Source organism: Mixophyes fleayi, chromosome 2 (assembly GCF_038048845.1).
Source record: "Mixophyes fleayi isolate aMixFle1 chromosome 2, aMixFle1.hap1, whole genome shotgun sequence".
NCBI classification, from domain to species: Eukaryota; Metazoa; Chordata; class Amphibia; order Anura; family Limnodynastidae; genus Mixophyes; species Mixophyes fleayi.
Window position 1 is genome coordinate 169,178,974 of NC_134403.1, and position 27,024 is coordinate 169,205,997.

Genomic DNA, 27,024 nt, shown 5'->3' on the forward strand with positions numbered 1-27,024 from the left:
TAAAGACTCCTAGTGCCCGTGACAGGATAGGACACACTCCACATAGATCTTGTCCTTGATCACATGAATTTCTCTCCTATTTCATTCAGCTCATGTTCATAAAATACTAATAAAATGCACAGAACACAAAAAAAAGCTTTCAAGAACCAAATATTTCTGCTCATAAAATGCAAATCTCTTTTTTCCCCATAATGTCAGACTATAGTATGTTGCACAAATATATTACAGAAGTTTCAAAAGATATTTATTTTTTAATTCAGATAGTTTACAACCAAAGTACTTTCTTGTAGAATTCATACTATTACATTGTGCTTTTATTCTCTGCTGTATGCAGCTTGTAGAACATATAGTACATAATTTATAATGCCCTGTGCTTAGCATATAATATATAATCACAACTATTTACACATTTGCTGAAATCCTACTTGTTATTAGCAACAGTTTTTTTGGAGGGATATATGCCCATATGGTCTTAAAACAAATAGCAATTTTAAATAGAAATTCGACACTTTAATAGCATATATTCTATTCCCATAAATAATTTGCACATACAAAAATCTATACTGCAGTTATTCCTTATTGATATCAACTCATGAAAATATGGAACTTTCCTTTCCATGCAGAATATATCTTCCTGGATGCAACTCACTGATACAAGCACTTCCTGAATTTACCAATATGGTAAGAGTACCAAAATAATATATTGTACAAGGCAACTGTGGGAATCATACATACTACTAGAAAGCACTCTGTAGTCACTTGTCATATGAACAAACCGGAATAACCATGATTATCAACAGATAATACACCACATAATAAAATGACCACTTTCTAAATATATATATTATATATGCTTTTAGACTAGAGAAGGCACATTCTCTCTTTACATACATTTCATTACAAGAAAGAAAAGGGTTGGTAAGTGAGGTCAAATTAGAAAACATCAAATAAAAGATATGCATGCTTTTGCTATATGGTGCTTACAGCTTTTAGAGGAACACATCTGAGTACCCAACATTATGTATAGAAAATAAGTCATTTAACATAACCAATTATTTCTATGGTGTGGTACATGTAGTGTGTTGCTAATGCATGCTACGCAGCAATTTCTAATCAGTTTTATTCACATTATAATAATTCCTATTCCTACTGCAACATGCCATGCAGTAATGGCTTTAAATCTTTTGCCATTTACAATGTTATTTGGCTAGTCATTGCTACCAAGATATCTCATAAGGTTTAAGACTAGCAAACCACATTGAATAATAGCAACGTGTTAAATATATTAAGATACATTGCTTACAAGGTTTAAGCCTTTAAAAAGAATCAAAACATCAATATGTCTGTTTACTGAGAAACAATATACAAGTTGTAGATTTTTTTAAAAATACCTTTGTGAGACAAGCTTCATAAAATTCTACTCTATTTATCATTAATTTGAATTTATCTTATTCAGGTATTCTTTTCGAGTCTGCCTTTAAAGACTTTTTTTATATTAGACCAATAGGGTAATGTCAACTTATTTAATAGGTTAAATGATTATCTAGCAGATGTAATGTTACCTTTAGGGAAATAATGTCTTCAAAATAAGGCATCTCATGCAGTCAACTGCAGTTGCTGAGCCCTTACATAGCTGTGATGGGATATACAATACATTGCCAATGACATTCCTTCTAAATAATGTTTTTGGCCATTTCCGCCTTCACCATTGCTAACGGGTGCTTAAAACCAGGCATACAATCTTCATAGTTAAACTTTAGCAACAGAACAGGTCATACTGAAGAGCTCAATGACTTTCAATGTGGCACAGTCATAGATCAGCTTTCCAAAAAGTAAAATTTCTGACCTGCTAGAGCTGCCCCGGGCAACTGTCAAGTGCTTATTGTGAAGTGGAAACGTGTAGGAGCAGCCTGATTGTGGTAGGACACCCAAGGTCCCAGAACGGGACCGATGCGTGCTGAAGTGCACAGCATGTAAAAATCATCTGTCCTTGGTTGCAACACTCATTAGAGTTCCAAACTGCAACTGGCAGCAACTTCAGCCCAAGAACTGTCCATCGGGCAGTTCGTGGATTAGGTTTTCATGACCAAGCATATGAACACAAGCCTTAGATCACCATGCACAATGCCAAAAGTTAACTAGAGTGTTGTAAAGCATACAGCCATTAGAACATTGGAAACATGTTCTGTGGAGTGACGAATCACACTTCACACAGGCCATCACCGAATCTAGGTTTGGCGGATGCTAGTCCCACCCAAATGTCAACTGGTGAAGAAAAATGCTGTGGCACTGCTTTTCATGGTTTGGCGTGGATCCTTTATAGTGAAGGGAAATGTTAGTGGTACAGCATTGGAGTAGGGGGAACAGCCCTTTCCTGTTTCAGCATGACAGTGCCCCTGTGCACAAAGTAAGGTCAATCAAAAATGGTCTTTCAAGTTGAATTGGCCTGTAGAGCCCTGACCTCAACCCTATTGAAAACCTTGATGATTTGCAATGTAGACTGTGAGCCAGGCTTCATTGCCCAACATCAGCCCCACTAACACTCTTGTGGCTGAATGGATGCAAATCCCCGCAGCCATGTTCCAAAATTTAATGGAAGGAATTCCCAGAAGAGTGGACATTGTTATAGCAGCAAAAGGGGGACCAACCCCATATTAATGTCCATGGTTTTGGAATGAGATATATACACACACACACATTTTTGTATGAGATATTGTGTAAGGTCTGTATGTATATAGCAAACTGCCTTTGGATCTATCAGGTAAAATTAGAATAAGAGAGTCCACAATAAGAGTCTTACAGTTATATTGTGTTACACATTTCTCCTAATGTGGAGAGCAACACAAATTATTTTAGAGTTTGTGGTTTTCTAACTACTCAAAAAATGGAAGAAATGGAGTATGTCCAAACTTTGTCATGTCCAAATAATAGACTTACCTTTTTATACGAGTCGCTCGACTGATGTCATTAATTAATGCAGCCAGAACAATAAATCGGTATAGAGCTTTTGATGGGGAAAGGTCCATGAATGAAAGGCTAAAAACATAGCTTAGTACAGTTATCCCCAAAAATAAAATGTACACCTACATTTTTCCAGAACACTGTCAGCAGTAGATAATTCTTAAATGAAACAAATTAACACTAGGTAAAATCTTACAAAGAATATGTATGTACTTTTTAAACATAGTAAGCAAAAAGGCTCTATTAAAGTGTTTCTCAATGCATAGAATGTCCAAGACACAGAATAAAATTATATGAAAACATTGATATAATAGTTCTATGTGAACTTTATAGAGCATAAAAAATAATTTTGTAATACATGTTCCACTTTTTTCACATCAAGGTTCTGAAGTTCAGGATGAATTGGCTGCTGAGCACTGATGCAATGTCCCATTCAGCACATGTTGAATGCTTAACAGCGACATGTTAATTCTTTGCACATTTTAATTTCCTCCTGAAATATTCTGGCGCTGCCTCAAATAGCCAATCGGCATCGACCACACACAGGTCTCTCATATAGCACTTAGATGTGTGGAGCAGCTCATTGTAAACCACACAGGCTGGCTTGCAATGGAAAAGTATTGAGGAGGGGTGTATGGCAACAGGTTGGTGTGTCTCCACGGTGGTGTAGGTCCCATCTGGCTGCAGCTCAGCCGCATTCATGAACAGACCGTGCGCCAAACACTGGCGGATATTACGTGTATCTGTTCTTGAGGATTCTATTGGCATCGACATCTGTAAATTTAAAATAAAAAAAAAAGTAGTATTTTAAGAAAATTACCCAAACAAACAAAATTACTGTAATGGAATTTTGCAGTTAACGCACAAAATTAATTTTGATGTTTATTTTTTTTATCAGAAATAGACAAATGTGGTTTTTTTCCAGGATAGATATCTGGATACTTGCATCATAAATTTACACAACTTAATGGCAGAATGGGTAATAGAGTGTATAAAACATATAGATTAATGGAAAAAGAGAACAATACCTTTATACAAATGTCTCTGAGCTGAGAACGAACCTCTGAAACCAGCATCATATTTCTGCCATTAATAAAGTTCTCTCTGCACCATTCCTGAGATACAAAAACATAACAATTCATTTTTCAAATCTGCATTTGAAATATCTACAAATTAAACAAAGAATGATATGAGCTACTAAATACTCCAGAACTACACATTAAAACACACCCCTGCTTTTTGTTTCCCTTGAAACAACTATAAGTCAATGCAGACCAGTGGTTCTCAGATCTATCCTCTGGCCTTAGCAGCTCCTGCAGCCCTAACACAGCAATATTCTATCTGTTCTCTTGAAAAGTAAGAGGGGAACTAAGTGGGCCAGCAAGACTTGCTCTCCACAACTTGTGAAAACAAAGAATGTGTCTACCAGATTAACCTAAAACAGAAGAAAACACATTATAGCCTGCTACGGCTGCAGGAGTACTAAGATCATACAATCAATGGTCACTGACAGCAAGGGTCCTAAGAAAGATCAGGAACCAGAAGTGAATGCACTGTGCTCAATTTTCTGTAAAGCAGGGCTTACAATAGCAGTATATGGGAGGTCCAGACTGGATCTTCTGTGTCACATGCAACTTTTAGATCTGGTGTCCAGATACCACCAGATCTAATAATGTAAGTGTACAGGGGAGATCTTTAACACTCACTCTATGGGGTCTCTCAAGATTTATTTATTTATTTATTTTTTTAAAGAAACACCCCCAAAAATAATTTGACCACATCATGCATTTGGTGAGGCATTTAAACATTCTGTGCAAGTGTTATACATTTGCCTAAGAAAGGTTAAATCATATACTCCGTATGTAAGGTCACCCCAAAAAAATCCCCAAATAGACTCATAACTGTCAGACTTTGAATAAAGTCCTGTTATTTGGTACTATACTCAAGAGATGTAGGCAAATATTGGTGTTTGTGTTCCATAGGAAAATTATCTGTACTGTATTACCCATCATTAGATGGCAGAATACATCTGGTTAATTCCAAAATATTGCTAATATAGCAGAGTGAGGTGAGGCTTTGAGAGAAATAATCTTGGCAACAACCAGTCAGCAGTAGCTAAAACTACACAACTGATTTAATTGTTTATAAAATGCCTATTACTACCTCATACACCATTTTAAAATAAATATTTTCACATTTTACACCTTATGTTGTTCTAACCTCTGTTTTTATTTAATTCTTTATGTTTGTGCAATCCAGCCGAGTCACAGTACTAACAATGTCTGGAGCACTGAGAGATTAATTGCAATAATCTCCAACAGCAGGAAGAGGGAAGGATCTGACACATGGCTAGAAAGGACAGTCGGCTCTTCATTAGAATAGGTCCCCAATACTGGGGACCATGGTGAACTGAGCAAACCGAAGTACTAGTAGAGGAAGGAGAGTTTTAAACAACTTAAGGTGGAAAAACCCTTCAACGATAAACATCACAGGCAGTTCATATCCTTTAAGGGTAACTTAGCTGATGATCACAGTTGTTTGTACAATGTCTTCTGCACATCTGACTACTCGGCCTTCATATGCCCCTTTAGTGTTCATGGCTACACTTGCTTATGTCGATACATAAAAGTTGTCATTTTACATTACCCTTTTACAGTAGTTTGTTGTTTGACCCTCCCACAAACAGCCAATTGAGAGCCATTGATATTGCATCATTTAGGACAATGGCCAAGGGCCATATTTATACTTAAGGTGAAATAATAATAAAATGGGATATCATGTACAATGCAGGAGGACTTGCCTTATTTTTACCCAGGTTTTTGAATGCACGGAAGATGTTGAGTAAAGTGAAATGGTCACCCTCACTAGAAATGAACTTCTTGCGTGCTGCCTGCACTTCATCCCGTTTAGCAGGTGGATTATGGAGGACACTGTCCACAGAAAGCAGAGCCACAATAGTCAGGATTTCTTCTGTACAGTGAAACTTGGAAGAAAGGAGGATGGTCTGCAAGAAAATGAATATAATTTTGAAAGCTGTTTTGCCTCTAGCATGATATAAACATAATCCCATTTAAAAGTATAATATGCAAGTCTAAAAAAAACAACTAGGAATGAAAGAATAACTCAAGAAAAACTCCCTTCCCCAGAAAAGTACACCTGCAGCATGGGAATTATGGAAGCTGCGGTGTCAGCAGAGGTTGAGTCGGATATGATTAGGGGTTACAGTGTCACACAGCAGTATTTTACAACTGGGAGACAAGAAGCACCTTTTGCTCTTCTACTGCTCACTCAGGCTTGGACAAACAGGACAGGATGATCCATTCCAAATCCCTCTACAAGTGTGATTCCTACCTCGTCCTTATGGATTTAGAGACACGTCCGAAAATGATGACCAACTTTGAATGGAGCATCATCAAGCATCAGGTTGATTTGTGGTCATACATTTGGAAATATAATTCCATTCTGCAGATTTCATTGCCAACATCATTATTATATAAATTTACCCATCTACGGGACATGGAGGGAGGTGGGATGAGGGTAAATCCCAGCTTAGGCCAGTTAAAGAAAATTACAGATTAAAAAATTAAATGTTTACTGTGCATTCTTAATTTGCTCTTCTCTGAAAGCAGCGTTTTTAGTTTTATTGTAAAGTCATATGCTTTGCTGTAGATTTATGCAGCTGTCACCAGCAAATGTGGGCCAAGTTACACCAGTTTAGCAAATGATTACCTTGGAAAATTTGGGCTCCAAAGGAAAAGCAGCCATTTTCCGCCCCAGGGGTGTGAGGATGATCTGGTCTTCCTTCCTCTCCAAAGCCCCCAGCAGATCCAGCTGATCAATAGCAGCCCGTATAGAGTCTGCAGTAAAACAATCACAGCACCGTAAATATTCCAATGGTAATATAACAGTTATTTTTTGTAATAATAAAAACAGACAGATATGCAGAGTAATTAGAAAGACTGTGAAAGAAAATGAAAACTTAGGGGCATATTAAATTTTCGGTGGAAACGCCGAAAATCTCGCACTCCGCGCACTATTACCGTAATAAAAACCGTTATTGCGGTAGTTTTCTTGCTGGATTTCACCGCGAGCTGAAATCCAGCTAACTATTACCGTAAAACTGGTAGTAGTTTTAACGTGGCAGGGAATCCGGACAATTGAATTTGTCCCTTAAATGGGAAGTAAAGGCTCAGAAATGTAAAATGGATGAAGGCTATGGAGGGATAAATACATTTCATGTAATGTGACAGAATCTTCTTAAACCACTTTGACAGGACCCTCACATAATTAATCTGAGAGTTGAATCCAATCTGAGCATCTATGTAGACTAAGCCGCTACAACTTAAAAACATTTCTACAAATGGACATGCAAGACCTGGCAGAGCTATAATCATTTAATGCTCCAATTGCCAACAGGTTATTCTCTCTCTGCACATACATGTGTAACCAGTTTTGAAAAATAAATACAATAGGTAGTCGGACACAAGTCGTAATGTGCCCTTTAGCTAACCATCTCCCAAGCTGTTATAGAGGGGCTCTCATTGTCTATACTTAAGCCTGATAAAAAACAGAGGGCGGGAGAGATTGAAGAGACAGAGAGAGAGAAACAGAGACACAGAAACACAGAAATCGAGAGATCTCTCTCTCCATTATATATAGCCATTGAATGCATTGAGAAAGGAGTTGGAGTGGATCTCTGAAACAATGCCACACAAGTTATAATTGCTCTTGAGTCTAGGGGCTAGATTTACTAAGCTGCGGGTTTGAAAAAGTGGGGATGTTGCCTATAGCAACCAATCAGATTCTAGCTATCATTTTGTAGAAGGTACTAAATAAATGAAAGCTAGAATCTGATTGGTTGCTATAGGCAACATCCTCACTTTTTCAAACCCGCAGCTTAGTAAATCTAGCCCTAAGTGTATTTATCTTAAGACCACCCATGACTCTTTATTCTTACACTGCAAACATGTACACATCAGTATAGGTGATCAACATTTCACTGTATTTAACATTCGCAAAGTGGAAACTATTCACACAGCTTTCTATAGTGTGGAGGCACGCACCTGGAGAAGGCTTGGATACAAAGTCAAAGGTGAGGATGTTTGGAACTCTCAGGACAAGAAGCTGCAGCATTACACTGGCCAGATTACACCTACAGAAAATTTAGTACATTTTAAACTTTTCGCTCCCATGTGATGTATAAATGAGATATTATACAGCATTTTAATGTTAGAGTAACACAAAACTAAGATTTTAGTTTCTTAAACTAAGGATCAACAATATGCAAAAACTGGGATTTTTGTAAGACTTAAATCGCTTTCTCCGAGACTGGCGATACAGCGAGTTATGTTTCTATGTTTCCTAAGAAGAGGACAATAGAAAAAATTAATTGCTCCCTATAACTTCAAACCCTTGCTCCTACTAGGGATTTAATGGCACATACAAAAGTAAGAAGACAGTAGGCAGATCCAAACCCACCCTCAATGGAGTCAGAATGAATAGCCACCTAGAGGTCTGTCCTACCAAAAGACTTATGTTCACTTTGTAAAATGTGAAAAAGGTACACAGGGATGACCATATGGCTACTCTGCAAACCTGTTCTGCTGATGTCCCATGACACAATGGCAAAGAAGGACCACCACCCTAGCTGAGTGTTATCATCAGTCCAGAGGTAAAGGCACCCCCTACCGAAAAGGCCTGCCGGATTGCCGACCCCATCCAGAGGGAGATCTACTAAGAGGAGACACCACATCCCTTCCTTTGAAGAGGACATAAGGTTGCCCAAACAATGGAACATGCAAATCATGAATAGGTATAGAGGCACAAACCACACTACATTCAAAGAGAGAATCGCTGCTTTTTGGAGTTCCAAAGGTGAAGACACAAGGACAGCACTAGCAACTCCTGGTTTTTATGTGAAACCCAGAGACCACATTAAGTTGGGAAGACTGCGGTAAGGCAATCAAACATGGATGCAAAACACAACTTAAAATTAGAATTAGTTCCAACTGACAATGAAAGAACACAGAGGGTAGAAAGACAAATATTTTGTGGGTAAACTTCCAAATCCTATGATAGACAAAAGAAGACGATGTGTCTGCAGTACAGTATGAATGATCAACACCACCTTTCTACTTGAGAATCACAGCTTTAAGAGCCATACTGTTAAAATGGATTCTGCCAAGCCCTATTTTAAAAAGAAAAGAGCCACAGGAACAGCACATAATTCAATTGGGTCAGCAACAATTTGGCCCTGTTTATAATCAAGCTGTGGGCTCTGGAAGCTAGATATGATGAATTGCCAGCTCCCTGGATTGAGTCTTCACTTGGATATCCTTCAGCTATGGGACGATCATGGTCCTAATGCCATGGAAGCCATGAACTTAGTGGTTATTTTCAAAGCTGACAACAGGGCAAAAGTGAACACCGAAAACAGGAACTGACCCTTGGAAAGCAAAAGCAGATGGGCCAATATATTCTGCCCCCTTTCTATTCATGAATATGTTGGCTGTATCCTAATTGTCTTGATTTTGGAACTTTATGTTCCGGATTTCGATCTCCACTTATTACAAATGTTAAAATATTTTATATATATTTACATGCCAAGTTTGATGTTTTTCATGTGTGCTATCTTATAAATCCTGATTTTTATACTATGTTTTATCTATTTGGAATAATATAGGTTTTATTATAAACTTACTTAGTGGTTTTTTTTTCGTTTTTTTGCTATATATTGATTCTGTTATTAATATAGGATTATATTTCCTATGCCATGCCTCTAAACAATGATACATAACTCACTGTTTTTGTCCCCCTACTGCAGACAGTAGACCATGTATTGATATACAGCTTTAAACAGTTATATAACTCACCTCTGTATCTCTGGCAGAGTCATTTTATCAAGCTTTTCAAACTCATCCTCTGTGTAGAGTCTATAGCAAATGCCACTGTCCTCCCTTCCTGCTCTTCCAGTGCGTTGCCAGGCCTGGGCTTTAGATACCCGCTGCACTGCTAGAACTTCCAGACCACTTTCTAGAGGAACACATATATTTAGAAGCGATTATTTTCAGGTGAGGAGTACTCAGTATCAGCTCTGTAAAGTGGTGACTATGACATGGGAGTTATTGCACAAAACATATTTCCCCAGTACTGTTCCTGCAAGACTACCAGAACACTACCAGTGCTACTTTACAATGTGTGTTATTAAATAAATATGATTAAGGTGCAACTTTTCTCCATATCATGGACATCATAGGCAGAGATAAAAGATTAGGCTATAGTAAAACATTAACTCTTAAATATTTTAACATGGCTTGAACTACAATCCCCAACACATCCACAAAGATAAAGACAGGAATAGTCAGCGAGACATGTGCAGGAATTCATGGAAAAACTGCTTTACAAGTAACACATTAGTGCTATTTATGCATTTCATTTTAATCTTGAATTACTTGTAACACAATGTATTACCAGGGTTATACTTCTTTGCTTTCACCATGCCAGTATCTACTACATATTTGATTCCGGTTATAGTGATGGAGGTCTCCGCAATATTGGTGGAAAGAATAACCTTGCGGTGGTCCTGAAAGACAGTGCATGAAAATCAGAAAGATCCCAGGTACAAAAACAGACAGACATTCCTCAATGCAATGTTGTTGCTTGTTCTTGAATGATCTAACATTTTTGCAGTGAAACACTTTGGTATACAAGTAGTAAAAGAGGCGTCTAAGAGGGGATATGGTCAATACAGAGAACTTTCATGGGAACTTTTTACCCCAAGGACTATACACAGGACACGCGGTCACCCCCTAAGGTTAGAGAAGAGGAAATTTCACAGCCACAAAGGAAGGAATTCTTTACAGTAAGGGCAGTCCAGATATGGAATTCACTTCCAGGGAAGTTTGTGATGGCAGATTCAATAGATATGTTTAAGAAAGGGTTAGACAAATTTTTTAGCGGAAAAGATTACCCAGGGTTAGGACCGCTAATTAAAATGAAGGACAGTAGTGGATCCAGGGAGAAAATACTGGGTCAGAGGGATTTTTCCTGACCAAAACAGATTGGCGGTTGCTTCTTCTGGATCAATTTCAAATATAAAAGATAGGGATCACAGAAAATCCAAAATAGGTTGAACTTGATGGACTGTTGTCTTTTTTCACCCTCATCAACTATCTTACTATGTTTAGTGTAGTTAGGTCACCACTTTCCCCACATGTGCTGCAGTTCATAGTAATTTATATGTCTGGCACGGTGCACCCAACATATAAACACAGTAATGTAAAAATGTGAAATAAGTCTGAGCTCCAACTCATCCTGACAGTGAGTGGACAGGAGGAAAAAAAACACACACCCCTGCCACCGAGTGTAATGTTACAAATCAAGGCTGATTTACGTGCAAGATATTTCAATCAACCTTGACTGGATAAAGAGACAGGGGAGCTGGCTCACACCTGCCCATTGTGTAATAACTTTACAAAAAGGACAGCAAAGTCCCATTTAAAGTGTATTACTCTAATCCATCCCCAAGTTGTCCTGTCTTGAACTCAATGCCCCGAGTCAACGCTTTGTCTGCTACCCTGCCGTTCTGCACCAAAATAAGCGGGTAGGAAGGACCAGTTTTAGTTGCCAGCAAAGAGGTGCTACAGTAGCTACACACACCACCCAAACATTAGCAGTTACAAGTGCAGATGAAGGAGCCTGGTGGCGGCAGCGACTACTTCTACAATTTCAGGCGTTATGGTGGTGTGCAGTTGGCACTTACACACGGGGAGTGTCTGGTGAACGATTAGCACCAGTAGGAGCGGTCAGCAGCTGCAGGTTACCAAAGGTAAGTATAACCACAAGAGTGATCTGTAAAACCACTTACCCCAGACATGGTTGCAGAGTAAGCCCACGATGAAACTAGTGGGTATACCTACAGTAATGTAACCATGTAAAACTGGGGTGTAGATGTGTTTTGAGCAGTGGACCTTTGTGTAATTGGTATGGTTTTTACAGTATTTCTTATACACTAAATGACATAGGCAAGTGCATAGGCTATACAATAATACAACTGTAGAGATTTTTAGTATTCTTTTAAATTCTATACAATTGCAAGAAAAATACAGAAATTTGCAATTACTCAGTAGAATTTGCCATTATCAATGTTACTATATTAAAATTATCTGCAATATTTCATGTTTGTGTCATGCAATAATTCTCTGAAACTCAATTACAGTGTCACTAAACCCAATGTCATATTATAGGGCAGGAGGGAGAGGAATCGACTTTCATAAGATAATCAGAACACTAGCCACTAAAGTCACACAAAAATGTATTTCCACCCTTCGTCCAGGAACTTTTTGTGTAAAAATCCTTCAACGCTCACTGACCTTGGGTGCATTCTGGAATACTCGGAGTTGTTGTGAGTGCGGCAGGGAGGCATAAAGAGGCATCACAGTCATCTGTGGACAGCCATCCGGGAGGTGCTTTGCTATGTCTCTGCATGTTTTAGTCATCGCCTCAATTTCTTCCTGACCAGTCAGAAACACTAGTATGTCATGAGAAACTGGTGCCTCCTTCAGAAGAAAACAATATTAAAACATTATAGCCAAGATTCCAGAAACTATCAAAGGCTGAACTTGATGGGTTTGTGTCATCTTACTGATAATAACGTACCAAGTTTAAAAGAAGAGGGTGATGATTTAAACAAAGCACTCAAAAAAACAAAACAAAAACAAAAAACATCTATAAAGCAACATGAACTGTGTGCTAGTTGACTAAATCAAATAAAAATTGCTGTGGTTTTCTTTCACACACTTGTGCAGTTCGTTATTACAGTACAAATTTTAGTGTATGTGAAAAAGAGCTTTTTAAACATTGCATTGGTCCCATGCTTGTTCTTTATAAATATATGCTTTTTTGTTTATAAGTATATTTTATCACTATCCTTCACATACCACTTAATTAAACAAGGTTATCAAAGAACAATATGCATACAGCCTCACCTAACATCATGCATAAGGAAATCTCACACACGCAGTGCGCTTTAAAATAATTTATATCCTTTGTCAGCCAGAGTTTTGTGTTACACTATATAGAATAAAAACTTGATTCCTGTACTTGTGCCACAAAAATCACATTACTATTATTAAATACTACCTCTAATCCCCTTGTATTACCACCAATATAGAATTTAGAGAATTCAGTGATTGTGATTCATCACATTACCTGATGGATTTGGAAGACTGTGATGAGTGCAGCTTGCAGGTAATCACTTTGAGACTGCTTGGTGTAGAAGACTTGGATGGGATGTTGTCTGCCTTCCAGATAAAGAACTGGGGCCCCATTGAAGTACTGAGAGAAAAGGTCAACATCCATTGTGGCTGACATGATAATGACCTGACAGGAGAGATGGGCAATTAATAGGGTTTCAAGAGAACAATAACAGCCGAAGGAACACAGTTCAAATTATTTTGTCTAGTTGAAATGTGCAATATCATGTAAGTAATACATTTATTTATAAACAGAAGATGGCATGTGATATTTGCCTAAAGAAGTTACTGGTAGGTTATGGTTTACAGTGTTCTTCCTATAAATTTTTGCCAGCCAAGTGACAGTGAGACACAGCTGGGTGGGGACAGTATTAATACTTTGCAAAAATAATGAAAAATGTTGCCCACACCTGCCAGGACTAGTCAGACTGCTAGTCAGTGGTCTAACACACACTGATGGTTGTAGTGCTCACATAGTGCCTGTTCTAATAAGAGAAACAATGGTTTATTCTATTGTAATAAGACTCTGTTGGGCTTCAAGAGCCGGGTGGTAAGTAGAATCAGCCAGGTGAAGCACCCAGGAAATAGGTGTTGGGGAGAACACTGGTTTAGATTATTGATATAATGCAAGGCAGTGAATAAGTGTGTACAGTCATGGCCAAAAGTTTTGAGAATGGCACAAATATTTTTCACAAAGTCTGCTGCCTCAATTTTTATGATGACAATTTACTTATACTCCAGAATGTCATGAAGAGTGATCAGTGCCATCACAATGAACTTTATCCCAAAAACAACATTTCCACTGAATTTCAGCTCTGCCACAAAAGGACCAGCTGACATCAGGTCAGTGATTCTCTCATTAACACAGGTGAGAGTGTTGATGAGGACAAGGCTGGAGATCACTCTGACATGCTGATTGAGTTAGAATAACAGACTAGAAGCTTTAAAAGCAGGGTGGTGCTTGAAATCATTGTTCTTCTTCCTCTGTTAACCATGGTTACCTGCAAGGAAATATGTGCAGTCATCATTGCTTTGCACAAAAAGGGCATCACAGGCAAGGATATTGCTGCTAGTAAGATTGCACCGAAATCAACCATTTATCGGACCATCAAGAACTTCATGGAGAGAGGTTCAATAGTTGTGAAGAAGGCTTCAGGGCGTCCAAGAACGTCCAGCAAGCGACAGGACCGTCTCCTAAAATTGATGCAGCTGGGGAATCGGGGCACCACCAGTGCAGAGCTTGCTCTGGAACAGCAGCACACAGTGAGGTGAAGACTTTTGGAGGATGGTCTGGTGTCAAGAAGGCCAGTAAAGAAGCCACTTCTCTCCAGTAAAAACATCAGGGACAGAGTGATATTCTGCAAAAGGTACAGGGATTGAACTGCTTAGGACTGGGGTAGAGTCATTTTATCTGATGAATCCCCTTTCAGATTGTTTGGGGCATTTGAAAAAACGCTTGTCTGGAGAAGGAAAGGAGAGCGCTACCATCAGTGCTGTGTCATGCCAACAGTAAAGCATCCCGAGACCATTCATGTGTGGGGTTGCTTCTCAGCCAAAGGAGTGGGCTCACTCACAATTCTGCCTAAGAACACAGCCATGAACAAAGAATGGTACCAAAACATCCTCCAAGAGCAACTTCTCCCAACCATCCAAGAACAGTTTGGTGAGGAACAATGCCTTTACCAGTATGATGGAGCACCTTGCCATAAGGCAAAAATGATAACTAAGTGACTTGGGGATCAAAGCATTGAAATTTTGGGTCCATAGCCAGGAAATTTCCCAGACCTTAATTGCATTGAGAACTTGTGGTCAATCCTCAAGAGGCGGGTGGACAAACAAAAACCCACACATTCTGACAAACTACAAGCACTGATTAAGCAAGAATGGGCGGCCATCAGTCAGTATGTGGCCCAGAAGTTGATTGACAGCATGCCAGAGGAATTGCAGAGTACTTCAAAAAGAAGGGTCAACACTGCAAATATTGATTCTTTGCATAAACTTAATGTAATTGTCAATAAAAGCCTTTGACACTTATGAAATGCTTGTACTTTGACTTCAGTATACCACAGCAACATCTGACAAAAAAGTCTAAAAACCCTGAAGCAGCAAACATTGTGAAAACCAATATTTGTGTCATTCTCAAAACTTTTGGCCATGACTGTAACGTATACCTTTATGGTTTTTCGCTCTTTTCAGCAATGAATCTTGTTAAACAAATAGAGAAGTTAAAGCCAGTCATTCCCAATAGAGACATCTCTGCAACTAACTTCAGCTGTTTATTTGAATACTTTGTATGTTTTTAAGCATTTGGGTTATCATCTGGTATGATACCACACTATCAGATAGCCTTATCATGAGAATAAAAAAATGTATACATATAACACATTTAATATTATGGTTAACAATGTTACACAACACGAGGACTGTTTTAACATAAAGATGTTTGCGAGTTCTCCTTGTGTACTTACTTTCAGTGGTAACTTCCCAAGCTCCTTTCTCTTCTTTTGAGCCATTTTGACAATCCCAAACAGTACATCAGTGTGCACTGTCCTCTCGTGAGCCTCATCCAGGATAACCACGCTGTACTTGCACATAAGTGGGTCTCCAATTGCCTCACGGAGCAGCATGCCATCAGTGAGGAATTTAATTTTTGTCTCTTCTGAAGTAAAGTCTTCAAAACGCACAGTATACCCAACCTGGCAATTGAAAACACAAAAAGGAAATTCAGATGAATTGGTAATATGGATATATGCACCAGCCTTAAATCATTTATTTGCCTCTCAGTGTATTTATGAGAAGAGAAGGAAAAAAAAATAAGTGGAAGAATAGAAAGGCAAAATATCTATTTTAAAGATGAACTTTAAGTCCAATTTTTGTAATGGAATAAGATTTTAAAAAATAAAACTACCATTAACTTATGAGAACATAAACGATAGATCAATATTTATAACATGTATGAGAAAGAGCATCATTTTCTGGAATGTGTTTACAAAACTTTCCATACTTTGCCAGAACTTGATACACATAATTCTAGGTCCTGTTGGGGAACACAATTTACACATGCACTTCTCATAGCCTCAGGATAGACATTACTCTGTGTATAAACACAATGCATTCATATGTTTTTTGAGAAACAGACAAGAGACCAGGATGACCTGTCCCCCACAAGGCACATAAGAACAATATGAGTGACAGCCCATACAAATTTTTTTTAATAATGCAATCGATCAGGACAATAAAGTTCCCCACAATGTGCAGTAATGTGCGACCGGAATAGTCGTGTTGGCACTCTATGGCAATGTAATATCACTGATTTTTCCTTACTCCCCCTAGAGATTGCGCAGGAAAATCAGTGATGTTCAGGTACCGTAGTACTCGGAAATAAGCACAGCCGGACATCACCGCAATGCCCAGCGGATCATCTCAAGGAGTAGAACTCCCCTCAATGTGTTTAGACTATGTAGCTCTGCTAGGAGCCAGATAACAGCTGGATTTTATACACGCAGTTACATTTATGCACATACCATCTTAGAAATGCAAAATGAAACATGGGAAGCCAGAAGCTGATGCAAGTGAGAAAATGTATGTCACATAGTGGACATATTGTATGCCATCCACACCCAGCATGACTATCACTGTCTTGGCTCAGTCAGGTCACAGGTCCAGGAGATTCACACTTTCCATGAAGCAGTCACTATTTGGAACCAGATAGTTGCAGCCAAGTAGATCTTACCATTTTCTCAAGCTTTAGAAGAGTATCCTTCACTGAGAGTATCCATCACTGCCTTTATTACCGATTTTCCCGAAGTCACTAGGAGTTGTTGCAAAATCTTTGTGCTCTGGGTATTTGAAATACCAGTGTTTTTGTGAGAATGGCGTTGCTGAGGGTCAGATAAACCATTTTGTCCTGAAGGTTAAATGGTTTCCTATAAAACCAGACGTAATCAGTGACAGGAGAGGAGTAGTTAGATAAACTCTCTAATAGTGTCTATCCTACGATTAATTCCAGCTAGATCATTCTATAATATACACAACCCATAGGGGGGAATTCAATTGGCCGCAAGATAATTTTTTCCCAGCATTGTTGAAAAAAAAAAATCCCACACGGGTTTTTAACTGCTATAGCGACCGTTTTTTGTTAACGCAACGTTAAAACTCGTGCAATTCAATTGAAAAATAGGTAATGCTGCCTCCGCGCATTAATCATTTGTGTTAGCAAGGAGTCTTTAATGCGGTCATGTATAACAAAAAAAAGGATTGCCATACATTTGCATGCATTAGATTGCATTACACAACCATTCTATTTAATAATATCTACATTACAGTACTTTCTTTAGCATATTTTTTATTTGACTATTTTTTACTATATAATCATCTATACCATGTAAAAACACATTAGTACATACACATTTTTACAAAAAACATACATAAATATATTTAGTGATTTTTTTTTGTTTCTTCTAATTTTTTTACAACAAAATCAACCTTTTACATGTATGCATTACTGATAAACATAGTTTACCTATTTTTGTTTACATTATTTCAATTAGTTTTCTTAGGTTTTTTATTTTTAGCACACCCCAAAGAGGTGCGAGATAAAACAGCATATTGGCCTGTTTAACGCGCCGCGTTAAAAAATGAATAGCTTTTAACGTGGCGGGCTCTCAGCCACCTTATACTTTCAATAGACCTTCCACTGGAGCGCGAGAGGACTGTTTCATGAAAAAAAACCGAAGCGTTAAAAATGGAATTGAATCGTGGGTAAAGTTAACCTGCTCGAAAATGTTAAAAAAACAGCGTTAAAATGACTTAACGCTGTGTTAAAAAATAGCTTGCGGTTAATTGAATTCCCCCCTTTAAGTCCAAGAGAGCCTTGGGAGTGTATGACGCAGAATGTAGGTAGCTTTGAGAGAAGTGAAAGAGAAAAAGCAGATCTAAAGGACTTTGTAGGTGGAAGTTTTTTTGCGTTGTATAAAGGGGTGAACATAAAAATTTCTACATGGATGTGAACCCCCCCCCCCTACATAATGCACGTCTTACTAATCATACAAAATAATATATTTCGATTACCACCTCACTCATTTTTTATATACTGCCGAAGCCAGCTAGGCCAATGTCTCATTTTTTCTGAAATCCTGAATTCCCGAACTCATCACCGTCATTGTATTCCCCACCCTTAAGTTGCGTTACATGAGAAGGTAAGTGAGGAGATAAGACTGAGAAGGAAGCTATTCTAGCAATTTGGAAGAGGACTTATGTCTAGGGTTTTCAACTGGTACAGTTAATTACAAAAGTTAACACAAAGACCAATTCTATTTATCCTCACACAATTATGTATTATGCAGAAATTACAGAACTACATAACATTTCTACCAGTGTAATCGATAACAAAGCACTCTGAAGCATCCTGATTGAAGAAATGTAAAACGTATTTATTTCCCATCATTAGGGCTTGTACACATAGGCTTTCAACACTAACTCATGCCTGTACTTTGTCCCCTCTAACAGTGTACTCAAACCCTCCTTCCAGCAGTGTACTTACTGTATGTATTTAATAAGCGTTACCATAGAACTCCATTATATTCTATCCAGCTGCAGGCAACACAAAGCAAAGACTTGTCAGATAGGGTTTGTGTACAGGTCCATGCTCTAACATTGCTAGACTTTTAGTGCCAAAGCACTTTTATTAGGCTTTCAAAATGCATTTTAAAAGCTTAAAACTAATTAATATAACGTGGGTTAATTCTAACACAAGTTATTACCATCAACCAATACTGTGAAGAAATGTTTTAAATTTAAGCAATCAAGATGTTGCATAGCCGTAGACCTGGCAGGAGACCTGGGAACCTTCCTGATCAGATTGCTGCAAGTCTGGAATACACATGGCCTCTTTCTGCTTCTCCCTCATGATTAGAGCTATTCTTGGGATCACAAATGTTACTTTCTAGTTTGAAAAAGTAAAATTGGGGATTCAGAAACTTTGCTGTAACTTGGAATAAAATCCCTGCATAAGACATGTCAGTGTCTTTCATCTTTACTTATTACCATGATTATTTTTTGAACTGGCTGTGCACCCGGACATTTAAAGTACTTTGTGGATGTGCCAAGGCCAGGCCTGGCTACACTTGCAATGGTCATAGTATTCATTAAAAGTTCTTCAGAGTGTTGACCCATGGAGAGCTGACTGTTACTGAGCTAGGCAAGCATGAGTACAGCGGGAAACCCACAATTATACCAGCCGACGAGTGTGTTGTTTTAATAATAATAAAAAAAATGATGTTAAATGTACAGATTAGTGTGTATAAAGTTGAGGGGATAAAGCAAAAAGCCTTTTGCTCACTCAAAAATCTATCTGGCCCCGGGTGCCATAAGTAACCCCACCCCCACATTCAGGCCAATCTTGCTGCTTGCACCTTCATAATATCTCCAGAATCAGGCCCTTTCTCAACCTGGAAGCAATTAAGCCTTTCTTCCACTCTCTCGTTACCTCTCATCTTGATTACTGTACCCCACTCCTCACTGGCCTCTCTTACACCTGTCTCTCCCCACTTCAATCAGTCCTCAACGCTGCAGCCAATCTCATTTTCCCCTGCCGGACTCTACGTCTGACAGTCAATACACTGGCACCCTGTACTCTATCGAATCCAGTTCAAACTCCTCACCTACAAAGTCACCTTGCATGTTCAACCTCATTCCTACACACAGTCCCTCAAGAACACTCGGCCCTTCCAAAAACCACCCCCTCATCTACCCAATAATTACCTCTTCCTGTGCCTTCAAGATTTCTCCCATGCTACTCCCAACCTTGGATTGCACTCCCATGCCTACTTAGGCTATCCGCCAGTCTTTAAAAGTGCCCTTAAAAATAATCTTTCATTTAAGCCTACGGAGCCCTCCTGCTAACTCTGCCACCACCCCAAACTCTGCCCCCACTAAGCTTTACCCTCTTAGTGTCCTCCCCTCCCCTCTATAATGTAAGAGACCTCTCTCCTAGTGTTTTCTGCATGTAATTATGCGGGCTGTAATTATGTATATTTTGCTTCTTGTAGTTATGTAATTTTGTTGTTTTTGTATCTATGTAATTTTGTAAATCCCATATGTACGGTGCTGCAGACTATTTGTTGGGCCTTACAAATAAAAGATAAAAAATACAATTATTGTAAAACCCAAGAAGTCACCACGACAGCGGCTGTTTTGATCCTCAGAATCTGACCTTTATCATGGGTCATTAAAAGTGGTCCTTGTATTGTTCCTTTTCAACTATATGGTGACACTATTAATAAAAATGTTTGCACATCATTGTATTAGAAATTGGACAATATAAATGTTTGAGTTACATCTCCTTTAATTCTATCACCCTGAAATATGTAAATAGATTATGTTGCCTACCAGTTTACTGAGCTCTGTCTTCCTCTCTTCTGACACTCTTGTTGCCAGAGATATAGCAGCAACTCTGCGGGGTTGAGTCACGCCGATGATACCCTGGCGCCCTATGCTGGCTTCATACAGATACTGTGGAATCTGAGTCGTTTTGCCGGAACCAGTCTCACCTTTACATATAAAAAAAAAAAATCACACTCATTATGGATTAATGTAATAACATTACACAAATTCTTAAATGCACAAAAAAATCTGAACTGGAGAGTTTTTTGAGCTCTTTCAAAAAACAAATTGATTAAATATCAGACATAATAGTGTCATTTTTAAAACTGATGCAAAGCAAAAAGGTGGTGTTGACCTTAGCAACCAATTACATTACAATTAATCATTACATGTATTTTTATAGGCACCACCACCTTTTTGTTTCACACTAGTTAAGTAAATGTCTAGACATCAAGGGCTAACTTTACTAAGTTGCAGGTTTGAAAAAGTGGGGATGTTGCCTATAGCAACCAATCAGATACTTGGACCTAGATTTACTAAGCTGCGGGTTTGAAAAAGTGGGGATATTGCCTATAGCAACCAGACTCTAGCTTTTATTTAGTACCTTTTGCAAAATGACAGCTAGAATCTGATTGGTTGCTATAGGCAACATCCCCACTTTTTCAAACCCGCAGCTTAGTAAATCTAGCCATTGGTGTCATTTTGTAGAAGGTACTAAATAAATGTAAGCTAGAATCTGATCGGTTGCTATAGGCAACATCCCCACTTTTTCAAACCCACAGCTTAGTAAATCTAGCCCCAAGTATTTTGTAAGAATTCATTGGTTTTGGAAGACTGCAGCACAAACAGCACAACACAGCTGACTGATGTTTTCTTGCTGACCAGACCACAGGGGAGCATGACATAATTCTTCAATAAATAAAACACATATATCATGCAAAATTATCATGCAAAATTTAAAATGGAATAATTAACAGTTTAAAGGTTTTCTTTTTGCTTATTGTAAATGACAGTTGTATATATTAATGTATAAAATCAACAGTTGCATATTAGTTATTTGAATGTGTCATTTCAGCAATTTTGATAGTTGAAAGATACGTCTCCATGTGTACATAGTGGTTTATATGGGATAATGCACTATGTAATGTAAATTATACGGATATTAGGGTGGAAATTTAATTGCCGGCGATGAGGCGCACGTACACTGCCGGCTATTACGGTAGAAATCTCCGATCATTTTTCCTCGCACCTCTGTGGAGCGTCAAGTCTCTGCTGCAAAGTGTCTCACGGACATTCCGGAAACACTTTGTGGCTAATTGAATTCCCCCTGGGAGGGGGTGCATTATGCCTTGTAAAACACATATTTTCCTACTAAACACTGAAGAGACAGCACCAGAACTCACTATATATATATATATATATATATATATATATATATATATAATTTACAGAAATTTATACATGTATTACTATCATTTGTGTACTATACATATATAAATATTCTCTACATTACCAATATATCTTTATAAGATAGGTCACAGGGAGCACATCTCGTTCTCACATTAAGGTGTTATGGATCTGTGCAGCTTAGTACTGCCGCAGAGCTATGCTGTATTTACACATGCCATATAAACATGGCCCTCTCCCACTCACCGATGATGACTGCACTCTCCAGCTGCCGCAGCTGCCCTATCAGCTGTGCCCGGGCCTGATAGATGGGAAGACTCCGCCGCTGCTGCTCCATGGGCACCGGCTGTTTTCTGGGCCCGGGCTGCATGGCCCCTTTCCGGTTGTGAATAAACGGAGGGGATCCCGGCTTGAACCTCTTGGCCGGTGGGCGGTAGTAGTTCTGAGACATAGTATCATAGGCGGGTACAAGCGCTGCTTAATCGGTGTGTCCCCGGGATAGAGAGAGGCTGCCCGGGGTGGATCATGCCGATCCGCAGCTGCACCACACGTGCTTCCGCTGCCAGCTTCTCCAATACTGGGCACCACCGCGAGGTGGCGCAGTGCTCCGATTGTCAGTAGTGTACATTGTCACAGTCCCTGCAGTGTATAATACAGATAAACATTAGGAATACCAGTCAAGCTGCACGCAAGGCAGTATTTACAGTGTGTGGTGCCCTAAGCCTGGCCTAATTATTACGCATTATGCAGTGGTATATCTTTTAGCACTACCATTTGTGTGTACATCTGATTTGTAAAGTAATGATTACAGCCAAAGTGAAACGGATACATTGTTGTCAAAATATTAAAATAATTACTAGAAACACATTGAGGTGTATCTCAGGACTTCATCTCTAATATTCTACCTGTCCGTGGAAATTAAAGACATTTGGCATATATGAGATTGAAATGGTGCAGAATGTTTGAGTACTATACAAGTGATAATTAATATTTAGCAGCAGGTGGCATACCTTGATTAAAATGACACCCCATGGCTGATGTGAGCTGACCAGGTGATGTTGACATCTTGTACTGGGGTACACTCTCCTGCCAGTTAAGGCTCACTGCTACCTATAATTCTGGTCTGTCACAATAAATATTAAATTTCTGCAAGTGGTACCCCTTTCCTTTTGCCGAAGGGAACATAGGAGGTTTGGGCAGAAAAAGGCATCCATGTTTTGGTTTAGAAATCTATTTATAAGGGTTCACTCTGGGCCAATGCCTGCACCCCCCCTTCCCTGCTGGCACTCTGTGTATGAGCAGTTAAGCCCCATTGCTGCTCTCCTCCACACTGAGACGCCTATTTTGATCCCTGCTCTGTACAGAGCCGGGACTCCTAGGTTAAGGGAGAAGGCAACGATGCTAAAATATGTTTTTTTTCTGTGCGGGTTAGCAGGGTGAACCTCCTGCCGCGGTTACTGGACTTAAAATGTTCAGGGCCGGTGCTAGGGTCCTTGGCGCCCTAGGCACTTTGTCAAAATCGGCGCCCCCCCCCCCTCCCCGCTGCAAAAATCGGCGCCTCCCCCAATCCCCCCCCCCCCCCCCGCCGCATGCACACTTTAAAAATCAGCACCCGGCACACTGTCAAAATCGGCGCCCTGCGCCCTCCTCCTTCCTCCCCATGTCTTTCCTTACCTTGCCTCCATAAAGCTGCGCCTCTCTGCTGCTTCTCCTCCCTCCACTCACTGACACTGTCGGGCCGTGATGATGATGATGAATAGTCAGTGAGTGGAGGGGAGGAAATGGAGCAGAGAGGCGGCAGTGTTGATCAATAGCCTCTTCCCCCCCATCCCGTGGGTTTATCTGAATGCTGTGCGGCGGCCGAGGAAGGTATGGTCAGCAGTCGCCGCACAGTTTTAAAGTAATTTTATTTCTGAGGCGCCCTAGGCAACTGCCTAACCTTGCCTAATGGGAGCGCCATGCCTGACCATGTTACACCAGCCTTGGGCTCACTTATACCATAGAGACTGAGGGGTAGATTAATTCATTTTCTAAAAAGGAAAGTAGAGGTGGTGCCCATAGCAACCAATCAGAATCTAGCTATTAATAAGCAGCCTGATACACATCAGGGTCCACATGGGACAACAAACTTCAAAATGACAGCACATTACCTTTAGTCTCAGTAGTAAGTTAAAACCGTACATTTAATAAAAGAAAGAGATACCAAACTATAATAACATATTAGCGTGCATTTTAAACAAGTGTTACAAACTATATCAAACAAATCTTACAATATAGTAGAAAGGAGCTCAGGCCACAGGTGAAGGCTCAGAAAGCCACCTGAGCCATTCCTGCTGTCTCCACTCCCCTTCTTTCTCTCCAATTCTGGATTTACTAGTATTGCAAACTCATGATTATTATTTTTTTATTGACAGTAATAAAAAATTGCTGACGCCTAGCAATTTTAGTCACACATGATTACATCATGTCAAAAATTGTCCAGAATTGAAAGGAAAAGTAGCATATGCAACAAAAAAAATGCCTCAGAAATTGTAAGTAAGGAGTTTACAACCGCACACAATCAAAATCGTTGCTGTACCATTTGTGTATTACTGTAGTGTGAAGATGGGAGCTGAATCTTATGGCTGTCTTTTTTTTTTCTTACTGATGGCTGAAAATATAACTTATTTTTACTGTCCGTAAATTTTGTTGTCAACCCCAAACCTGTTACTGTGTCTTTGCTATCTTCTGATGGATGTTGTCATGTTCGAGGCTGGTCTTCCTATAATGATATTTTGTAAGGACATCAAAAGATTGAGGCTCTGCAGGATGTAGTTGAAATGTTGACATGAGATGGTTGACAGCCAGAATGTTGACACCCTAATGTTAACAGTCAGAATGTCGACACAGTTAAAAGATTGACATTCAGAATGTCGACATGTCCATTAGGCTGACAGGGTTAAAATGTTGACATTGTGAATGTTGACATAATGCATTTAAACTGGCAATACCCCCAACCCCAAAAAGCTGTGGTCAGCTCAATGCTGGATTCCCTAGGGAGATCAGGTTCACAAAAAAATGCCCTGGGTGATGGGCGTAGGGTAAAAATAAAGATTTTATAGTAAAAAAAAATTGTTCCTGGTACACTACAGGTCCCAGCATGGCTAGGCTGCCGTAAACTGTATGGGCATGTTGTCAATTGTAGTACTACACCATTCCCTTAGTGGGCATTCAATAGTTCTGGAAGGATATTAGAGGACACATTGATGGCGTTTCCACCCTGTGGTACCAAATCTTGTGATGATCCTTTCCAGCATTCCTCCTGATTTTTATGGTTTTCCTATACACTTTATAGTCAGTTTCTCTTTCGATTTATGTATGATAGGCAACAATATACCTGGACCATATTGTCTTTTGACTACTGTGAAAGTCCTGCCTTTTTCTTCCAAATATTGAAAAGGGACCTAGATGACCTTGTTTTGCCAAGGGGTTTATATACAAAGGGGGGTAATCAATTGACGGCGGGATCGCCGAAAATCCCGCGCTCCAAAAATATTACCGTTAATACGGTAATCCTGCGCGTAAAAAGCGTTAATAAGGTAATTTACTCGCTGGAATCCAGCGAGCTATTACCGTATTAACGGTAATATATTTGGAGCGTGGGATTTTCGACGATCCCGCCGTCAATTGAATATGCCCCAAAATGTTAATTATTTGCTTCTGTCTTCACTTTCTCTTTAGAGCTGCAAAACTGATTCTTTATGTTTACTCACCAATCTTGTTTTAAAGTCATTAAGCCTCTAAAGAAAAATTTAATTATGCATGTGTATAATATGAATACATAAACATCCATAAAATCATGTGGATGATCACATATTCTCTGTACAGTGTTGCAAATATGATCAACAGCATCCAAGTAAATAATAAAGCTGTACAAGTCCACACGCATGCTCAGTGCAGATTTCCATGTTGCTCACTGCCATTTGTGAAAGGTTGTAATCATTGAGCTATTTGAGCAAGCATATACCAGGCAGTGAATGCCAGATTATTGGGTCTCAGCACCTCTGACTTAGCAATACCTGTTTTTGTCCAGACTGACTGCCATGTTTGACCCTGACTTTTTCTTGCTACCTCCCTGCTCTTACTCCCTAGTTTTGGCAGATTACCTTTTCACCTCTTGACTTCAATGCTCATTGACTTCAGCTGACTACCTCACTGGCTCTTGCCCAGGGACTTTATGTGGTTTATTGACACATGCATGTGTGCTTGCAAAAAGCAAGTCAGACTTATATGACTACAACTATTCCTTTGGTGTTTTTTCATGATTATGGACAGCTCCGGCAACAAAGATGTTACCTCGCATTAGCAGGCTTGCAGCTGAAAGAATGGTCTATCTTGTTACCCTCATTTATCATCAAATGTTCTGGTCCCACTTCTCTCACTGATGACATCTCAAAGGTAAATGCTTTGTGGGCAAATTCTGCTAAGACAGCAGCCCTTTTTGGGATCTCTCAAATAACATACGTATCCTGTTGGCAATACAGCGAATTCCCCTCTAGCCAGATTAGAGCACCTTGATTCACTCCAAAGTGGAGCACCTGAGCATGAAAATGTTACAAGAAGCTCATTTGAATGTATCTTTCAATCTGATGACCTCCATGAAATGGCACACGTGAGCAAAGGAGGAAGGAACCAGCACTGCGTTGCGCTATGGTTTACTGAATTTATTGTATTGAACATACAGTCAAGTCCATAAATATTGGGACATCGACACAATTCTCATATTTTGGGCTCTATACACCACCACCATGGATTTGAAATGAATCTAACAAGATGTGCTTTAACTGCAGACTTTCAGCTTTAATTTGAGGGAATTTACATCCAAATCAGGTGAACAGTGTAGGAATTACAACGGATTCTATATGTGCCTCCCACTTTTTAAGGGACCAAAAGTAATGGGACAAACTAAACAATCCTACATCAAACTTTCACTTTTTAATACTTTGTTGCAAATCCATGGGTCATGGGCTGAGGTTGATCT

General features: G+C 39.2%; 1 protein-coding gene across 1 annotated transcript; it reads right to left on the reverse strand.

The window, feature by feature from the left end:
* Window positions 1-231: 231 nt before the first annotated feature.
* Window positions 232-22,579, reverse strand: DHX33 (DEAH-box helicase 33). The gene is made up of 12 exons (XM_075194963.1): window positions 22,251-22,579; window positions 20,604-20,764; window positions 15,683-15,910; window positions 13,171-13,341; window positions 12,333-12,518; window positions 10,432-10,543; window positions 9,834-9,993; window positions 8,025-8,113; window positions 6,691-6,818; window positions 5,762-5,965; window positions 3,990-4,076; window positions 232-3,735 (listed from the first exon to the last, which is right to left on the reverse strand). Exons 1-12 carry the CDS (start codon window positions 22,453-22,455, stop codon window positions 3,427-3,429), a joined length of 2,040 nt encoding a protein of 679 aa, XP_075051064.1. The 5' UTR covers window positions 22,456-22,579; the 3' UTR covers window positions 232-3,426.
* Window positions 22,580-27,024: the final 4,445 nt, after the last annotated feature.